Genomic DNA, 20,517 nt, shown 5'->3' on the forward strand with positions numbered 1-20,517 from the left:
AATTCGATTTTTAATGAGCACATACTAACAAGGTATTATTTGACTGTATAATAAATTACATAGTATTTAACAATTTAAACAACTATTTATTGGTTGATATAATTTTTAAACAAATTATTTTACACACAGCCTGTTGTAAAATCCAGTATTGTTTTATTTTCTCCCCCCACCCTCAGTGTGCTTTCAGACCGCAGCTGTCTAAGACTGACAGCTGGACCACCTTCTATGGATCTTGATGCCAGCATTCAAAGAACTTTGGAGGATAGTTTAGCAACAGAAGCTTATGAGAGGAGAATAAGACGTCTAGAACAGGAAAAGCTTGAACTTAGTAGAAAACTACAAGGTATAGTCATTAAAAAAAAAAATCATTCAATCACTTTTTTGACCTAGATTAGCTTGCAGCTTTGTAAGGACTGCTGTATACTGTGGAAAAAAAGAAATGTACCTCCTGGAATGTTTTCTAACAGGAAAGAGTTTTCTTCATTATTTATGTTGACAAATTAAACATCTGTTACTCTTTACACCTGAAATACTTCATGTATGCGACTTCTTATAACATGCTATCTTTGTTCGCACCGTGCCTTGGTTACTATAGCACAAAGATTTCATTCTTAAAACCTCTAAGAACTTTGTTTGTCCAGCTGACAGTTACTGAAAAATTGGCACTTAGTAGTTGGAAATTATAAACTATAGAATCCACAACAGAGGGGCTTTTTGGCATGTCTTAATTTATCACTGATATTTTTTTGACCTCCTCAGATGTCTAGCATGTAATTTGTGTCTCTCTCTTCCATCTTTTTCTAGAGTCCACCCAGACAGTCCAGGCTCTGCAGTATTCAACAGTAGATGGCCCAATAACAGCAAGCAAAGATTTAGAAATTAAAAGTTTGAAAGAAGAAATTGAAAAGTTGAAAAAACAGATAACAGGTGTGTTACAAATATTAATGTAAAAAATGTAACAGGAAACAATATTTTGACAAGATTTTTTTTTTTCCTCATAATGCTGGTTTTACTTTGCTTTCTGAAAGAATCTTCCAGTCTATTTTGACTTCTCATTTTATCCTTCAGTCTTCATTGGTAGCTCAATATTTTCTACAAATTCAATTTAATATTCGGTACTTCAGTAATTGCAATTGTAAGGGAGAAGGAAGATTTCAATGACTTCTACTATAATTACTAGAGGTAAGGTTCCGCTAATTTTTAAATTGTGATGTTGCTAATTGACATGGATATGAATCAGACTGTACCTGACAATCTGTGAAATTAGGACCAATTCTTTAGTATACCTTTTTTTTTCCTTTTTTCCCCCCTCCTCCTTTTTCCTTCATCCTGCAATGTGTACTGCAAGAGTGGATGGAGCACTTGTCTTGTTGTTTTTGGCAGTATCAAAAGTCACTGCAGACCTTTCAGAAGTCACAATCACTGTAGCATACCTTAGCATTCCTTGTTTTGTACATCTCTGCTTTCTGGTATGCAAGTGCATGGGCAGTACGCTGGAAGTAGAGCAGGTGTTGTTTCCTGTTTACATGAGTAAACACGAGGGGTGAAGATTTATCCTAGCAGTTTTAATAGTCTTAAAAGTATTTGATGGATGATTTGTTATGATTTACACATCAATTGATATTTTGCATTATCTCATTTTCTGTTGAATTTTCCTTGGAAGGGCCAAATTTGTGAGATGTGATCACAATTTTGATTGTATTTTCTGTGAAACCATAGAGGTTTATAGTCTGCTGGTGCTTAGTGCATTGTGACTGGATGTGGAGTAGAAGTTCAAACTGGAGATATGGTTTTCTGCGTATTTTCTTGGAATAGTACTTTTAGAAAAGTGTGAGTTATCTGGGAGGTGAGCTGCGTGTGTGGAACTACAGTGATACTGAGTTTTCCAAGTGGCAGGAAGTAGTGAAGGGTGTTTTCCGTGAGAGAGGCTATAAGACCGCAGTTCCATGAGCAGCATGAAACAAAACTCAGCCATCAAAATGAGTCCTGCTCACAGCTATGTGGCCCCTCCTCTTTCTTTGCATGCCCCAGACTCTCTTTTGTCTCTAATTCACTCAATTAAACAAGGAAAGAACTATCTAAATATAGAGAATTTAATCAAATCGTGATCTGATACATCAGCACGAGGTGGGCAATAGGAGCATATGAAGAAAGGGAAATGAGAGAGGGAGGAACTACTTCTCAGCTCTGCTGTCGATGAGCTATCATTTCTTACAAAACCAAACATTTACTTCCTTTACATTTAATTCCTTTGCTTCTCACAGTTCATGAAGATTTTATGATAACTAAAAACTTAGCTAGCAGATATCTTAGTACTTTTAAGTTTGAGAAGAGTTTCTGAAATCTGTGTAAATAAAGAGCTGAGTTTCTTTTATTAATGTCATACTGGCTTTTTTTAGAACTCTAAAACTTGTTGAAAATTTAAGATCTACTTAGCCTAGTATCCTGTTTCTTTACAGAGGCTACTGGAGACATTTAAGGAAAGAAATTCAATACATCCAATTCCAACTTTTTCCAGCCTTACTCTCCCAGATTCTAGCTATTGATGTTTTAAGAACTTCCGGGAGAACTTCTGTTGCACCCCCATGTTGAATATAGCTGTTAGTGAACCAATTTGCTGTCTGTTTAGCTAATATCTTTTTAGCCTACTTTAAAGCCTAGCTACTAATACAAATATTTGGTATTCTTTATTTGATAATCAATTAAATTGAAGGGAATTTTCTCTTGTAGTGGTTGATAGCACAGGACTTCTGCTATCCTGCTCCATAACTATTTCTTCAAAATAGGATCTTGACAGCAGAGGTATCTTCAAAGAGAAATACAGGAAGTACAGCAAGGTGTTTTTTATTTAGAAAAATAACAACGTTGATAGAGACTGTTAGGTATCAGGACTAGAACCATAGGAACGGGGAGGACAAATCTGATTCCTCTTCCAATCCAATCGAAATAGGGAAATACCTGGATTTTATGTGAGAGAAAAATCAGACACAAGTAGTGGTAGATGGATCTCTATTATGTCCATATCTTACCTGTGACAAGGGAAAAAACCTAGTGAAAAAGGTTGGAGGAAACTACAACAGAGATTTGTTCTGGTTTGTATTTGTGAAAGGACTTCATTTATTTCCTGAAAGTGTCAGGAATGCCAGCAGCGGCACCCACAGAAAGAATAATTTGAACTTAACTTCCAGATATTTTAAATGGTGTATTTAGACTCTGCTGCTACATTATTGGGCAGAAGCATGCTATATATGAACTGCAGACTGTAGCAAATAGATTATATGCTGTTAAAATTGTGTAGTTCAGAAAAAGTCATCTGTTACAGATCTACAGTTGAACAGCTGCTCTGGTATGATGCAGCAGTTTTGAATTGTACCATAAGCATTATTTTTGGATGTGAACATGGCTTAACTAGCTCAGGGATGATCACTCTGGTTTGAGTGATGCCATGTTGGCGCTGTGTCAGGACAAAGGTTGTTGTGAAGATTCTCTCCAGCCAAATGTCCCTCCACTTGCTGCTGTAATGAGGAAAAAGACAACATGATCAGAAACCTCTGTTCTGCAGCAGTCTTCAGCTCTGTGTTTGGCTCTTTGGGAACACTGAAAATCAACATCTGCAAAAACAGCTTTTGAATGGGACCAGCCCTTCATAGAAAAACGTTAGGATCAGCTTTAAATTATATTTTACTCTTGACTATTGAGCTGCAACTGTAGATTTTAGTTTATTGCTGAAGGTATCACTCTCTTCCCTTGGTAAAGAAAAGAAATTAAAAACATGTGAGAACATTCCCCAACAGAACTGATATCCCTTTTCATAAGGGGATAAGTTGGTTAATATCGAGGTTTTCCCTTAATTATCTATTAAGAATTTTCTACTTCACGCCACGTACTTATTTGTATATTTGTTCCTAGATACATTATGTGTTTTTGGTTTTTGGGTTGGAAGTGAATAATATGATCAAACGAGGAAGATGTAGAGTTGTCCAATCCATCGCCATTCACCCCATAACTTTCCAATGATATAATTGAGTGCCCTGTCTGGTTAAGTCAATACAGCCATTAGTTAGAAGATACTCATTTGTGCCATGAGTTGTAACTAATACAAGCTAATTTGATAAAATTAGGAAAAAAGAAAGTTGTCTTTTGCTTGATTTTATGGTGTTGTTTTTTGGTGTTTTTTTTTTTCTGGTGTGGTTTTTTTTTTTTTTTTTTGTAAAATAGATTTTAAAACTGAATTAATGGCAGAATACAGGAACAAACCAAATGATTATAATGTCTGAATGCTTCCAAGTTTAGGGGAGCTAGTTCCAAGTTTTCTGGGTGGCCTTTAAAATATCTACATTTCCAAATCTAAGTCTGATGAACTCTCTAAAGAAGATTCAGTTCAGGTGCAGAGCTGAACTTTCTGCTTTGGGCTCATCTCTTAGGCACTTAAGTGTAATGTAATAACACCCTACAGTGAGTGTTTGCATATTTTATCTAAAATGTTAGCAAAAACCAGGGTGATTAGATGGAAAGTTACCACTGACTACACATATGTCACAACTAGCTTTTGGTTATATCCTTTCACCTGGTTTACTGCCTCTTCTGGGGCTCTAAGACTAACACCTGCTTAAAAAGATAATAAAAAATGAACATGAAATTGTGTCAAATTCAGGAGTCTCATCAGGGAGACCTTAGCAAAATACATTTTTCTTGTCTATCTAGTTTTCCAGGAAATGACAAGCTAGCATATGCTTTCAATTTTTGAGGTCAAGGTTATAATTTTTTGTTCGCAAAGATACATAGGAGAAAACTTTGAGGAATCTTTCATATTGCCAAATATGTAAAGGGCAGGGATGGAAGAAGAAAACAGAGCTGTGGAACAAAGTAGTTCATGCACAGAAGAGAGATTTATCTTGGCTCAGCACAGCCATATATAAACTTTCTTTTTACTGGTGACTTCAGAGCAGACTACATAAGAAAGGCAGTTAATAATTTCTGGCTTTGAGCTACATCTCTTATTTAAATGCATTCTTGAAAATTTTTAAGCAAGAGTCAGTGAAATAAAACAATAGTGAATATTTGTCTGAGTATAAGCTAATAGTATTCATTTGCTTTTAAAATTCTTGTGTTTCAGAAATTACAGCTATTAGAAATGTGTGTGGTTTTATGTTTTATTTCTCTAAGAGCCAGTCTCTTAGGGTTGCATTTATGAAAATGTAGTAAAAAGCTCTTACTAAGAGTATAGATGGGTTCCTGTTCTGTGGGTAAATACATATGGTCTGAAGACCTACCACAACTGAAATCAAAGGCTAACTGTCCAGTGGTTTCATAGAATTTGGAATTAACCTACTTTCATATATCTCTTGCTTTAAAGACCTCTTGTTCTTCAGTGAAGGACTAGGAGGAAAAAAAAACCCACCCACTAGCTACAAATTTTCCGTTGTCTTATGTTATGAATTTCAACTTTTCGTGTTGTACCTCTTGAGCATATTGATATGACATTATTTAGCTGTGGCTTAGAAATTGTGTAGCTGACAGTTAGTAAGAAACGGACTGTAATAGTTTGCCTGCATTTATAGTAGTAATAAAGCAGATCATCTAAACACAAGTGGTTTTCACACTAGAAATAAATAAAATAATCTGAAGTTAATTTTATGTATATCAACAGGAGACTGCTTGCCAGCTCTTGAGTGACCCATTAGTTTTACTGTTTCTTTCTGGGGGAATTTAGGGAGAGGAGGGAGACTGTTTATTATTATGGTGTAATAAAAGATGCATTATGTATTACATCACAGAGCATAAAAAACAAATGTATAGGTCATGTTAAAGCATGCATCACATAATTATGTATAGTTTTTGATTATTATAATGTGAAAAGACAAGTTGTTACTGTTTTCTGTGTTGCTTTGCAGCAAACTGTTTTATTCTGTTCCATTAAAAGCAGATAATGGCAGTTGAAACAATCTACTCCCTATTGTAAAGCAGATAAGAATGACATTATTTTGTGATTAAATGGAAACAGAATAAATATTGAAGGGGCTTCAAGCAGCTAGACTATACTGTTCTAGAGTAATATTTTTTTTTCCTGCTGCTTTTTCTAGATTCTGGTCAACTAGAACAGCAACTTGAGGAGGCCAGCACTGCAAGGCGGGAGTTGGATGATGCTTCCAGACAAATAAAGGCTTTTGAGAAGCAGGTCAGAACACTGAAGCAAGAGAGGGAAGATCTTAATAAGGTAAAAGTGTTTTGTCAGCAACTCTTCTAAACCCTAAAGACTATTTTATTTTTGTTCATTCTGCTTGAAATAACTTTCAAGTGTAAAATTAATGAGCAAGACAACAAACATGTAGTGTAACCTACTTTGCTTTCTGCCTGTTTTTTGAAGACAAGGGTGTTATTTAATGCATTGTATGTATGGCTGCTGGGTGGTCCTAGGTGACTGCTTCCAAATAGTCAACAACTCCATGATCCAAACTGCCTCATGGCTGTAAAGAAGATTTTATAGCTTCAGATTAAGGTGGTAATGCTAGTGGTTAGAAGACAGAGCAGAGAAAAACTATTCCAGTCAACTAATTTAATTTGAAGTATGGCTGAGACTGTAGCAGGGAAAAAAAATGTTAAGAATATGGTATTAAGGATGTGTCACAGAAGTGTTTCCAGAAGAGTGATGTGAAAAATTGCCCAAATATGAAGATTGAAAAGTAATTTGAAATAAGTACAGTTAAAGAATACTGGGTTTTATTTCTTCTTCTCTGTCTCCCCATTTTCTTATTTATAACATACTATCTTTCATGGCTCTTTTTAATATTCCTGGCTAAACCAACTTGAAAATGTGATCAAGTGTGAAATACATTGGCCTCTCATCATTATTGTATTGGCCCAATATTTTAGTGTCCACACTCAATATTGATGTGCCAACTATATTTAACACTGTATTTTTTAACCCTTAAGGCTCTTAAAACCTTGAAAGCTACCAGTTTGTCCAAGATAGATCGTCTCCTTTCTAAAACAACTTGTAGTGATGTTATCAACCTTAGAAAATGCTTTTAAATTGATATACATGTCAACAGTGCCAGATATTAATTCTTCCTGCTGCTCGTCTTTTCATCCTCAGACTCACTTTTCCTTGCTTCTTTGTTCTGCTCCAGTTTGGCTGAACATCATTAAACCATTTAAACTGTTGTGGTCCCTCATTTGTAGTGTAGTAGCACAGATCTAGGACACAGCAAGCTTTGTGAAGGTATTGTGCTGTGGAGTTATCACAGTACTAGCAGTATTATTGCACATGGGTTCTTTTAAAAGAATAATTAGCATATATTGCTGTTAATCACTACAGTGTTTTGTTACCTGAAACTTTTTGTAGTATTTGACATTGTAGTACAGTCTGTGGAATCGTACTTGCCATTTCAGGTCAGTTTTCAAAAGCTTCTGAAGTAGAGGGTTTTTTTATAGAGTAGGGTTTTCCATGCAATTAATGCAAAACATTTTTTTGTAGTAATTTAGCAGTTGAGATAAGTACTGTTCTTTTTGTTAATTTAAGTAGTTTTTGAGAAAATATGCTAATGACATTTTAAATTAAGAAAGAAAGACATTTTTATATTTTAATGCAAGTGCTTTAAAGCCTTTGTGTTGAACCTGTAATAATGGAGTAAATTTCAACTCTGTTTATGTTTATGCAGTTTTACTAACATTAGTAGTTTAAAATCTGGCCTCTTTCCTTATTTATAGAGGCATACAATCTGTATCATAGATGCATTCATGAAAATAAATGAATATGTAGTTTCTTTTCACTCTGGAGAAGATGTTAGATGTACATCTAAAGACAGAATTGGCGTTGCAGCTTTCTAGATTTATTACTTAATTCTTTTTTTAAACTGTAGGAACTGGCAGAGTCTAGTGACAGATTAAAATCCCAAGCCAAAGAGCTGAAAGATGCACACAGCCAGCGGAAATTGGCAATGCAGGAGTTCTCAGAGATGAACGAGCGGCTGACAGACTTGCACTCTCAAAAACAAAAGCTTGCCCGCCAGCTCCGAGATAAGGAGGAAGAAATGGAAGTGGTGATGCAAAAAGTAGAAAGTTTAAGGCAAGAGTTACGCAGAACAGAGAGACTTAAAAAAGAAGTAAGTGATGAGAAGACTGTTTAGAATCAATGAAATAGTAGCTATATTGTAAGGTTTTCCTGCAAAGTAATTTTTTAATGTTATCTGTAAATCTTTAACTCTTTGGTTGTTGTTTCAAACAGTATCAATTTTGTTTTCTTAGAAAATTTTGTTTTTTCCAGTTTTGGTTTTCCAGTTTAGTACTGAAGATTTGTCTCTTGTATTGAAAACCGTCAATAGATTAAAAAAAAAATCCTACCTATTAAAAATGTATGTGGTTTTGCAGCTGGAGGTCCAAGCTGAAGCTGCAGCTGCTGAGGCATCCAAAGACAGGAAATTGCGAGAGAGGAGTGAACAGTACTCTAAACAGTTGGAAAGCGAAGTAGAAGGGCTAAAGGTTAGTCTGTTTTGATATTAACACCTGCAAACTTACTAGTCAACTAGGACTTGGATCTGTTTGATTGCTTTCAGATGTAGGACAAAAGGGTATTGTCAGTTTGTCACGTCAGTTGATGCAGAATATTAATGCCAGCATGCATCACATTATTGTCCAGGAAAATGAACATTTGCCTAACACACTTGTCAGGCCAATGTGTTCATTGCATACTGAAATATTTCTTAACACTCAATGGTTTCTTACCAAATTGTTTCTGTTATTACTTTGTTTAACTTTACCTGTTAAAAGCTTTTTTTTTTTTTTTTTTTTTTAGTGTAGGATGATGAGTATTTGAAGATAAATCTGCAGTCTATGCGGATTTCTGTATAAGTGTTTTGCATTCTGTGTTGTTCCTCAGTGTGTAAGTCAAAAGAAAGACAGTTTCCTCCACAATAGATGTCGACTGATGTGACTGTAAAGGAAAAGTTTTAATGTATTCTGCCTCTCAGCCAGAAGCTGAGGCATATTTGCACAAGAGAAGCACTGAGCATGAAGACTTTGTTTATATTGACGAGATTGTTCACACGTGTATTTGTTTTTTAGGGGCAGAATTTAAGTGAAGAATGTTAACTGTTACTTTATTCTATGATTTAGCATTTTATACAGTGCTCTGAAGAAATCAGACTTTCTTAAAGATTGAATGAGAGAGGTTTTTCATTTCCACATGCTGTTCATTTACGGCAGAATCCTATTCCCAAATGTTTCGTCCAGTAAGATAATTCTGAACTTTTTGTGCAAATTGTCAAATTACGCCTATTGTGGTCTTAATTTACATGAATAACAGAATTGCCCCATGGAGTGCGTTCCTTGCAGCAGGTTGGTCAGATGATGTAGATCAGTCTGAGGATGGTGTACCGGAAGCATTAGAGCTGGCAGATGAAATGCGAGGTCACCCAGAGTGGTGGCTTTGCAGAGGGGATTCTTGAAGGAACTTGGGTGAGGAGTAAGAGAACTGCTGGCCGGGATGTGCACCCTTTTATTACAGATGGCCTACTGTGCCACTGTGACTCTCATCCAGAAGATTCTGGGAACTGCAGATGAGTGGGTGCAACTTCCTTAGGAAGCGTGTAGAGGCTGTAGTAAAGAATAAGGTCAGTGAACTCATGAATGAAGCAGAACCTACTGGGAAGAAGGCGGTGTGCCTTCTGTCAAGCTAAGTTCTGCGACACTGACCTGCTGGAGTTCTGCAAAGTTATCAGTGTGTGGACAAAGGAGTTCCACTGGATGTCATGTATTTGGATTTTCAGAAAAATCAGGCTCGGGTCAGCAGTGTGCCCTGGCAGCCAAGAGGGCAAACTGCATCCAGGGGTGCATTAAATAGCATCTAAATATCTGTGTGCCAGTAGATGCATTGCATCTCAGTTGCACCATTCGTCCACTAGAAACAGGCATGTATGAAAACATCTGTTTGGATGTCACTCTTAAATTTGAGGAGGAAGAAGCTGAGGAGAAATTATGTTTAAGGTTTACAAAATCGTGAAGGCAGAGGATAAGGTGAATGGAAATGGCTGTTTACCAAATCCTACAGTACTACAGCTGAGGGGCACTGATGAAGCAAACAGGACATGCCTTTAATAGAGTACTTTGCATAATGGTGAGTGAACTCCTGGAACCTGGTGCCACAGGAGTTTGTGGATGTGACAGTATCAGGAGGTTCATAAAGGGATTAGACAAATTGATGAACAGCAGGTCCCCTGACTATGCAGAGAGGTACCTTCTAATGCCTTTAGTCCAACAGTTGTTGTACACCAAGGGGAAAGGACACCACAAAAAAGGCAGACCTGGGTGCTATCCCCACGTAGCCGCTGTTTTAGGAAAGGTATCAGTCTGACCCAGTGAGACATCTCTCAGTGTTGTTCTTCACAGTGAAGCTGAATGCAATACTGGAATGGTAAGTTGTGCAAGCATACTTTATGACTGAGGGAAGAAGATAATGTGGCTTGGACCTCATGTTGGAGGAAGGTACCAAAAGAAACCAGCTACCATTTGTAATAAATTTCTGATTCTAATCAGACTTTCATTAATAATCAGACTTTCATTAATTTTGAAAAATAGAGCTATACATAACAATGGAAGAGGAGGGCTTTCATTTTCATAAGAGCAGTATTATAGGATCATTAGGGTTGGATGGGACCTTTAAAGGCCATCTAGTCCAATCCCCCTGCAAGGAGCAGGGATGTCTCCAACCAGATCAGGTTGCTCAGAGCCCCGTCCAACCTGGCCTTGAATGTTTCCAGGGCTGGGGCATCCGCCACCTCTCTGGGCAACCTGTTCCAGTGTTCTACCACTCTCAGTGTAAAAAATTTCGTCCTTATGTCCAGTCTGAATCTGCTTCCTTCTATTTTAAAACCATTGCTCTTCGTCCTATCACAATGGACCCTGCTAAAGAGTTTCTCCCCATCTTTCCTGTAAGCCCCCTTTAGGTACTGGAATGCTGCTATAAGGTTTCCCCGAAGCCTTCTCTTCTCCAGGCTGACCAGCCCCAGCTCTCTCAGCCTGTACCGTCACATCTCTTTCTGTTCTTCACCAGTAGATAGATGTACTTATTATTAGTTTTTAGGGCATTTCATAGGTGTGCTAGAATATCTTACACTTGCTTGTTGACTTCAGTAAACTTAGTTATAAAGCCTTAAGTGTATGTTCAGACAGCCAGAGTTCTGTTTCTGAACTGAATTACACGTATAGAAAAGGTGTGTTGGGTGAGTCTGTTTTGGGTTAGCTAGGCAACTTTTCACGCTAACTTGCATAGCTGATGTATTTTTTTGTTTATTCTTTCGTAAGTTCATTTTGAGCACATTTAGACTAAGTTCTACATGTTAAATATTGAGGTAGCATATTGAAAATGAAATTCTCAACTTCTTCCTTCCTACCTGAGCAACAGCAAATTGTTAAATTGAGAGGAATAATACAGTAGTCCACATGAGTGATAATTAATAGGATTGTAATAAGGAAGATTGCGTCTTTCTTAGTATGTTACATTTGGCAAATATCTATGCCATAAAACTTCATGCTGTCAGCATCACAATCCTAAGTAAGATTCTCCATATTCTTGACCAAGGTAGATTATTATTACCATCTGCAAAGGGTAAAATATAAGCCTTGAAGCAATACAAAATAACACTTGTAACAAAAGGCTAATTTCATTAAAGACAAGCCAGAAGTCTTCAAAGATTTTTAATGGTATGTTCATTTAGGATTATGTAGCTTAAGTAATAAGTTTTCTCATGCCATCTGCTCTATTATTGCACTATTTAATGGTTATTTTTCTTTATTCTTCAAGTGCAAAACTTGACATCTGTTAATGTTACAACTATGGTAACCACAGGACATGATATAAATGTCAATAGAAACATAGAATCATAGAATCATTAGGATTGGATGGGACCTTTAAAGGGCATCTAGTCCAACCCCCCTGCAGGGAGCAAGGACATCTCCAACCAGATCAGGTTGCTCAGAGCCTCATCCAACCTGGCCTTGAATGTTTCTAGGGATGGGGCATCCACCACCTCTCTGGGCAGCCTGTTCCAGTGTTCCACCCCCCTCAGTGTAAAAAATTTTTTCCTAATGTCTAAATCTACCTCCCTCTATTTTGAAACCATACCCTTTGTCCTATCACAACAGGCCCTACTAAAGAGTTTCTCCCTATGTTTCCTATAAGCCCCCTTTAGGTACTGGAAGGCCACTATAAGGTCTGCCTGAAGCCTTCTCTTCTCCAGGCTGAACAGCCCCAACTCTCTCAGCCTGTCCTCACAGGAGAGGTGCTCCAGCTGTCTGATCATCTTCATGGCCCTCCTCTGGACTCACTCCAACAAGTCTATGTCCTTCTTATGTTGAGGGCTAACATACAGTAATATTTACAACACTGCTATCAGTTTGTACTATTCTACTTCATAGCTGCCTAATGAAAGAGCTGCTGTGTGGAGTTTTTTTTTGTTTGGGTTTTTGTGTGTGTCTGTGTGTGTGCGTGAGAGGGAGAGAGGGAAAAGACTTGCTGCGCAGAGTTATGGCATCTATCTGTGTGCCAGGAGATGCATTACGTCTCAGTTGCACCATTTGTCCACTTGAAACAGTTTCCACATGGAAACATCTGTTTGGAATTTGTGCTTTCATCAATTCAAAATAAGTTCTCTGTTTACTATATTACTCTAGTTCTGTAAGCCACTGTACAACGCCATTCAGTGCTCTCTTCTACTCCACCATCCGTCTTACTGTCTTAATAGTATCTTTTCATTGTGGAAAAAAATGTGAAATACCATTAGAACATTTTACATACCTGGTAGATGATGTTGCAAAGCATAAACTTTTTATGTACTTCATTGCCATATTATATGTGTAGACAGTTTGTCATGTTGCGCAGTAACAAACAAGTTCAGTAATTAACTGAACTGTAAAATTTCTACAGTTCCTTTTTTTTTTTTTTTTTCTTTTTTTCCTCTCTCCACACCATCTCCTGTTAGCATGGCATCTTCTTTCTCCATTTTACCATTCTGCATCCTAAGGGCAGGATTTTACTCTTAGATCGAAACTGATTGTGGTTTTGATGAGTTAGAGAAAACAATGCGGTAGCAGCACATATCTGGCTTATACATTTTCGGGCTTTTGCAGTGTTCTGCTGACACTAACAGCAAGGCCAAGCTTTCTCGCAGAATTTGTCATGGTAGAAATTCAGCTCCTAAAGTCTATTCGTATGTTAGGAAAAGAAAGTTACCCAAAGCCATATAATTAAGGGTGCCTGAGAGGATTTTAATATCTCATGGTAAGAATGGAGGTGTAATTAACAAAATATCTTCGATCCTCCTAAAGGTGTGAGACAGTTGCTGTAGGTTTTTGCAGTTACCTGTACTTTCTCAAAATACAGTATCTTTATTAAGTAATTTCCTTTCCTTAGAATACTTTAAATTACATATTTTTGAAAAATTTTAAAATTCCAAACCAAGTTGTACGTGTGTTTACTTGAAAAAGTATTGCCATACTTGGATTTCAGTGCATGTCATGCCACTGTCTCATTTGGAACCTGATCTTGCTCCTCCTCTATATTAGGGCTGGACATTGAGTTTAGTGAGTACAGCATTTGGTGCAAATGTGTTTGTGTCCTGGAGCAGTGTGTAAAGACTATTGAAATGCCAGAAGACCTCACTAAGAGAGTTATGCAGCTTCGAAAAGTGAAGCAATTGCTCTTACTGTTTAAAGCTTGTTTTTCCTATTAATCCACTATGATGTAAATGGTCAGTTTAAGTAAAATAGGTCAGGTTTCCATCCTGACTAAGCAATCCATAGAGTGTTTCTGTAGCTAGATTTTAGCCTTCAGTTAAGCTTCTGCTTTTCTTAGTATAGCTTTTTCACAAATTATTTGTGCTTTAGAATATATTGAATGTATATCATAGTCCTTATGCTCCATTCCTGAATGCGGCTTGAGCTTGTTACTGTCAGCTGTGTGAGTGGGAGCATGAAGACCTAATTCTGCAGTCACTTTCTGACTGCATGTTAGGGGAGTCAGAATGTGGCCAGAGGTGTTTAAAGTGATGGTCAGATTTTCAATGGCTTGAAAACTAATACTGCATTTGAGTTACAAAATTATAAAGAATACAGTTCAGATTTATACTCTAACAAGTTTTAAAAAAATAGAGAGATGTGTTTAACTCAAGTCTATAATGGGATATTTTTGATATTTTCTAAACAGACCTATGAATATTGAGTTCTTACTGAGCATCATTTTCAGCATTCTTGAGTGCTAACTTGGAGCTGTTTATTTTAGCAAAAACAAGTTGGTCGCTCACCTGGAGTAAGCAGTATAGAACACCAGCAAGAGATCACTAAATTAAAGGCAGACCTGGAAAAGAAAAGTGTTTTCTATGAAGAGGAACTATCTAAACGTGAAATAATGCATGCTAATGAAATAAAAAGTCTGAAGAAAGAACTGCGGGATGCAGAGAGCCAACAGCTTGCTCTCAAGAAGGAGATAATGATTTTGAAAGACAAGCTGGAGAAAACCAGAAGAGAAAAGTGAGTATTGTATGGAATTTACCTTTGAGTTCAAAATATCTCTTCAAGTTTCCTGGTATGTTTCCAAACGCACTGTCACTTCCTTAATTGTAGTGCAGGCAGGTGCATTTTAGCTCAGCTAATGCCAGGGTTGGAAATAGTCACCTTTAAAAATAAAACAGAACAAAAAAGCCAACAAGCCTGTACTTAAACGGTTAAATTTGCACCAGAATTCTTGCACTGGATGACCATTCCAAGGTATGTAACTTGGGTTACAGACTTGCAGCTCCAGGTAAGTCGACCCCTGAAGCTTACGTTGCAGTTTAAAATAGGTTTTTTTTGTCATTTTTTTTCTGTTTGGTATTTTCATCTTTTGACACAAAACTAATGTGTTAGAGATCAACTGTTGCTTACATTTCTGCCAGCACAGGAACAGTCACGTAATGCGGACTAAGGCTAATCCATGCTGGGTTCCATCCAGTGTTAACATCAGTCATCAGACTACTGTAGGCATAAGCGGCTTTATCTCTTCTGACATGGTAATTTGTCAGAGACCTGCTTTTTTTTTTTTTCTCTCCCACGTGGTGGGGCTTATAACTGGCCTTGAGAATGTTCCTTGAGACGTTCATCAGTAAAAATAAGTTTTTCTGTTGGACAGTGTAGTAATGGAAATAGTTATTAACTGAATGTGTTCATTTTCATTGATTAAAAAAATTAGGAATGCTTTATAGACACTAATGTATATGCTTCTTTTTGCTGCTGTAGTAAGATGGTATATTGGAAAAACCATGGAGAAGTTCCTGCTGAAAGCTTAGCCAAAGTGTAGTGAGTCCTTAAATATAAGTAGTAAGTACAATCAAGAATTTTTCAAAAATATGCAGATAGAGGTGGAAGCACTGCTTCTCTGGTAAATTGTTTCCAGCAGGGGAACTAGGTCATGCAGCTTAGAATGCAGTGGATGAACTGTTTCTTCCTAGAATACAGCTATTCATAGACTGGACGTATTACAGCAGTAGTTCACTGCTTTGCTCTAGGTTGAGAGGTAAAACTTGCATCAGCAGCGTGTTTTCATTGTATCACAACTAGATGGTTTTACTGACCTGTGAGTTATAAATGCACAAAGGGCTGTGCTGTCTTGTAATATATAAAGGTGATAGTATGATACTCTTTTAATGCCATGTCAGTCCAGTAGTGTGTCAGAAAGAGAAATATTCAATAAAGAATCATTAATACCTCTTTTGGCAGGCTAAACTGTTGCCAAAAAGTCATGCCTCCAAACACTCACCAGACCAAAAGCTCCTTGGAGTTCTATCAAAACCATTCTAATGTTGTACAGCTGCAAAAGTTCTAACTAGATGTCCATGTAGTGAAATAACAAATGACCTAACAATGCTGGTCTGCTTCATGCTAGCTAGTTCGTAAACCTTCTTTCAATCTAGTTTCTCTCTATAAATAAAAAAAAATAACTGGATGCAAATCTAAAATCAGTGCTGACCTAACTGTGTGTTTCTGTATCTGTTTCAAGTGTTGGTGTAAGAGAACATTTTAAAGCATGAACAGAAGTGTGTCACATAACCAGAATCCAACATTTGACTCTTAATGGGAGGGGCTTCAGCATCATATGAAGTCAGGTGTCCAGGCACACGATGAGTGATTAATGAAGACCTGATATTAACTGGGTTTTGTTAAACAGATCTGCAGAATCTCATCCAAGTATTAGGGCTCCACAGAATTGCAGAAGTTCAGTGTTCAAGATGTGCTACAGATTGACTTCTGTAGTAGTTCAGGGATTTAGAAGGAAAGCTTAAGTATTAGAATGAAAGAATTTCAGTGGCTGCACGATTCTTAGTATTTGGTAGTTTTTCTTAAGGGAACATGGATTTTGTTGTTTCAGCTTACATGTCTTGTTTTTAGTTTTTGTAATCAGGCATGCAAAGCTTTTTGTGAGTCTGCCAGTACAGAGGTGTTAAGTCTAAGTGTTGAAAAGGAAGGACCTGGAGGCTTTACGCTGAAATAAGTGGAATTATTTCAATGATAGGCTTGGGGTGGGTGTGGGGTTGAAGTGTGCATGTACAGTTTGGGGAAAAAAAAATCAGTAGTCTTCAAAGAATCTTTAGTGGATATTAATTTAAAACCAGACCTTGATAAGAGGATGCGATTGCTTTACTTCATAAGAGCTGTAGTATAGAGTGAATAAGGGCTTGGTCAAAATCTCTGTATACTTCTTTTATCTAACTAACATGCTGGTGGTTTCTGTTTCTTTTTTTTTAAATGGATATTTTTTCTTTTGTTTCCTTCAAATTTACACTTTCTTACTTTAGCTGCTTCAACAGCAGAAGTCTTCAAGGGAGAGAAACTGCCTTTCTGTTTACAATTATTGCACTTTGCTAAAGCCTGATAAACTGTATGCTATTAAGATTGAGAAAATAGGAACACAGTATCAGGCCAGTGATCTGTGGAGCACCATACTCAATTTCTGAGATTTGTTGTTGTGAAATATTTCTGAAGGTGCAAGAAACTGTGAAAATGAATCATGTTTTAGAAGTTTCTTTTAAGCCTGTCATTTAATGATAGATTTATAAAGCAGAGAGCTTTATAAAACACTGTTTGCTGGTTTTAAATTGTGTGATATAAAGAAGCCTGGAGGCTGGTGTTTGTTTCAGGTCTACCATTCTTGGTTTCAAAGCAGTGAGATAAAATATTTCTCCACTTTGTACAGCCGCAATAAAGAGCTGGAGTGACAAAGTGATACCATAAAGCTGTATTTCACATTACTTGCATGAGATTTGCTACAGTTATTTTACTGATAAAAAAGAAAGCTGGATCATGTATGATTTCTTAAGCTTGAAGAGTGAATACACAGCTACATTTTAGATGAGAGAAAAAGCTTGATGGGAGAGGAGGATGCCAGGCTTCAAAGCAAATGTGTTGTTTTGATCTTCCTGACTGTCCAAGGTATGCCTATGGAGTCTGCCACAGTTCTGTGGTTTGCCATGTTGATATTTGGGCATGATAAGCAGTCCCCACCTTCTCCTCTGTTTAAAATTTTTCTTCTGTTTCTGTATTATACTGTAGCAATCTGACAGGTTAGTGACAATCACCAGTTGAATTAAGAACGTAAAATACAGAAAACTATGAATCTATTGTACTCCTGTACAAAGCCAAACTTCCTTAATCCACCACCATTTATGGCTGCTTTGAGCCTTAAAGTCTTAAAAGAACACATTTTAGGCAAATACAGAACAAAAAAAAAAGCCTAAACAAAACCATAAAACCGTAAAATCTCAATAAAAGAAATAAAACAAATTAATTAAAAATTTGGATTACTGTCTGAGACATTAGCTTTGATTCTATGCCTTGCAAACAGAAACAGGACCTGTTATTAATTCCCCTGACAGCCAATGCTTTAATCTCTTCCTGCCTTTTCCCTAGGCTGCTCATCATATGCATGGAATCTGTTGATACAGAAAAGGGGTGGTGGTGAATTTCAAACTTGGCGTATAAACAGTAACAATAGTATGTTACTTTGCTAGGATGTAGTGTTATGTTTCAAAGGATGCCTAGCAACATAGAATTTCACCATGAGTCTTACATGCTGTACTAGATTTCAAAGAGTGGTTGAAGCACTAAATGAATTTCAAATTAGGAATAGGAAATTCAAACCAGCATTACTCTTAACTGAGTTAACAGTGTAACCACTGACACTTCTCATCTTTTAAGGGTGTTCTCTCAATCTGGCAGAGTTATAGTAGTTCTGCACCTCAGAAAAAAGAGGCAAGGATATAATTTCTCTGTTGCACAATGTAAAACTCAAATCAATGTCCAGAAAAAAATTTGCAATGCTCAAGACAAGATTTCCCTGACTTCTATTTTTGCAGAGCTAACCCTTTATACTGGGCACTTTTCAAACCTTTTAAGGCTGGACAGTGGTATTTACTGAATGGATATTTCCTGTATCTGTGGCATTTATACTATAGTACCATCAACCTACTCATGAACCAGTTACCTGAATAATTGGTGAAACAGTGAGTACAGTATGCCACAATGTCATTTTCCTGAAACTTTGCAAATTTTCCTGAAGCTCAAGAGAGTGGATTTGAGGTAGAAGTCTACAAAATTGCGGTTGACCACTTTAAGGAAATTACACTGTCTTTTTGGCAAACAGAGGACCTGCAGTTACTTTTTTTTTTTTTTGTTAGGTTCTCGTGTTCATTGTGCAAAATCAAAGTTGCTGTTAAGCAAAATCAACCAGGGGTTCTCCTCTGCTGATTGACATCAACAGAAGGGAAGGGTTGGGGGAAATGGCTTCTTTGAAACACTTCTCAGAAATAATGATCCAAACTTGCTCTAGAATCTAGGAGTATATAGGTTATCCATCTACTTTTTGCTGATAGTAAGTGTGTGGTAACTAAACTAACAGTTCAAATTTATCCTCTGGATGTTCTAAATTGTCCCAAGGCTCCTACCCATAAAAGCCTTTCTTATCAGAGACTCAACCCCAAGTGCTCTGATTTAGTTTGTGTATATTCTGGTTTCATGTGTGGACATTTCTGCCTTTCTTTTTGTGTGAAATGTGTAACTATAGAAATGTGTAAGTTAAAATAACTTTTCTGTGAACTGAGAATTTACCCTCAGTGTCTCAGAATATTGACACACATTTCGGCCTGCAGAATTAAGCTGCTCAATATTTGAAGGATTCATCTAAAGAATGAAATATGTATAAGTGGATTGATAAACATGAGCTCTATTAATTCTGTACTGAAGGAAACATCATTGTTTAATGATAAAATTTGACAGACTGTCTTATAGTCCTAAGATGGTAGTCTCATATTACTTGCTTGATTTTAACAGGCTGTGGTATTACCAATGTAATACTTTCCTTTTGGCTAGCGTGCATTGATCTTGATGTATTTAGGTAAATAGTGCTGTGAGTTTTAGAATAGGAAACTTTCTAATTCAGCTTCATTTTATTTCTTAGCCAAACTGAAAGGGAGGAATTTGAAACAGAATTCAAACAGAAGTATGAAAGAGAAAAAATACTGCTAACAGAGGAAAACAAAAAACTTTCAAATGAACTTGATAAGGTAAGTGCTGATTAGTTGAGTCCTGAGTTTAGAACTATTCTATGCTGTGTACAGATTTCACAATATAGATGTGTAATGGTTATTATTAACTCTTAATTGATAGCAGAAATTAATATTACACAAAAGATGGTGATTAATATTTGATTTTAATAGAGGGTATCTACATGCATCTGAATTTGAGAATGTGTGCACGTACAGATATGCATATATGTGTATTTATGTGTAAGAATTGGGTTAGATGGTCTTACAGTTTAGTAGGATTAATTTTAGACGATATCTTAAACAAAAAAAAAAAAAGAAATTGTATGACCCAAATATAAAAATACATAGTCAGTGATGTGATTGTATAGGGTGTATTTGCATGTCAATTACTGTGAAATAGCAGAGCCCCTCCTGCTTATTGAGATTAAGTGTTACTTTGAGATATTAAAAAAATAGATATGATAAGGCATATTAACTGAAGTACTGAGCAAGGAATAATTATGTTTCGTGCATTTAGATTATCTCTTTATTGTTCATTTTGACAGGTTATTCGAGTTCATTGTGGATTAACTAAATCTTGCTAAACTTGTCTAAACTTTTTGTAATGCATTAAATTTTCTAAAAATATGATGAAAGTACAATGTTCTTCAAAGTAAGCATGTTTGCATCTCAGTGCTCAAATTAAAGTATATTTTCATACCAGTATAAGCAGTATACTATATATGCCTATATGTAGGCTTAGCCCAAGAACGGTAAGAAACTAGTCACTTAAATATTTTTTCTGCCTGATCTTTTTTTTTTTCTTTCCCTTTTAGAATAGACTAGAATAATAGAATTGTTAGGGTTGGAAGGAACCTTTAAAGGCCATCTAGTCCAACCCCCCTGCAAGGAGCAAGGACATCTCCAACCAGATCAGGTTGCTCAGAGCCCCGTCCAAACTGGCCTTGAA

At 36.6% G+C, this 20,517-nt stretch overlaps 1 protein-coding gene across 6 annotated transcripts in view; it reads left to right on the forward strand.

Moving 5' to 3' along the window:
• Positions 1–20,517, forward strand: part of CDC42BPA (CDC42 binding protein kinase alpha) — a 188,623-nt gene that overhangs the window by 110,772 nt on the left and 57,334 nt on the right. For 4 of the 6 annotated variants that reach the window (XM_086745443.1, XM_086745439.1, XM_086745440.1 and 1 more), the window contains exons 11-17: positions 177–343; positions 805–927; positions 6,084–6,217; positions 7,863–8,105; positions 8,371–8,481; positions 14,276–14,523; positions 19,481–19,586. In XM_086745443.1, the coding sequence (XP_086601569.1) occupies positions 177–343; positions 805–927; positions 6,084–6,217; positions 7,863–8,105; positions 8,371–8,481; positions 14,276–14,523; positions 19,481–19,586 (1,132 nt within the window). The remainder of the gene's footprint in view (positions 1–176; positions 344–804; positions 928–6,083; positions 6,218–7,862; positions 8,106–8,370; positions 8,482–14,275; positions 14,524–19,480; positions 19,587–20,517) is intronic. The other 2 variants (XM_086745441.1, XM_086745444.1) reach the window with 1 other exon arrangement.

This window comes from Chlamydotis macqueenii, chromosome 3, assembly GCF_036417535.1.
Source record: "Chlamydotis macqueenii isolate bChlMac1 chromosome 3, bChlMac1.mat, whole genome shotgun sequence".
In the NCBI taxonomy this organism is placed as follows: domain Eukaryota; kingdom Metazoa; phylum Chordata; class Aves; order Otidiformes; family Otididae; genus Chlamydotis; species Chlamydotis macqueenii.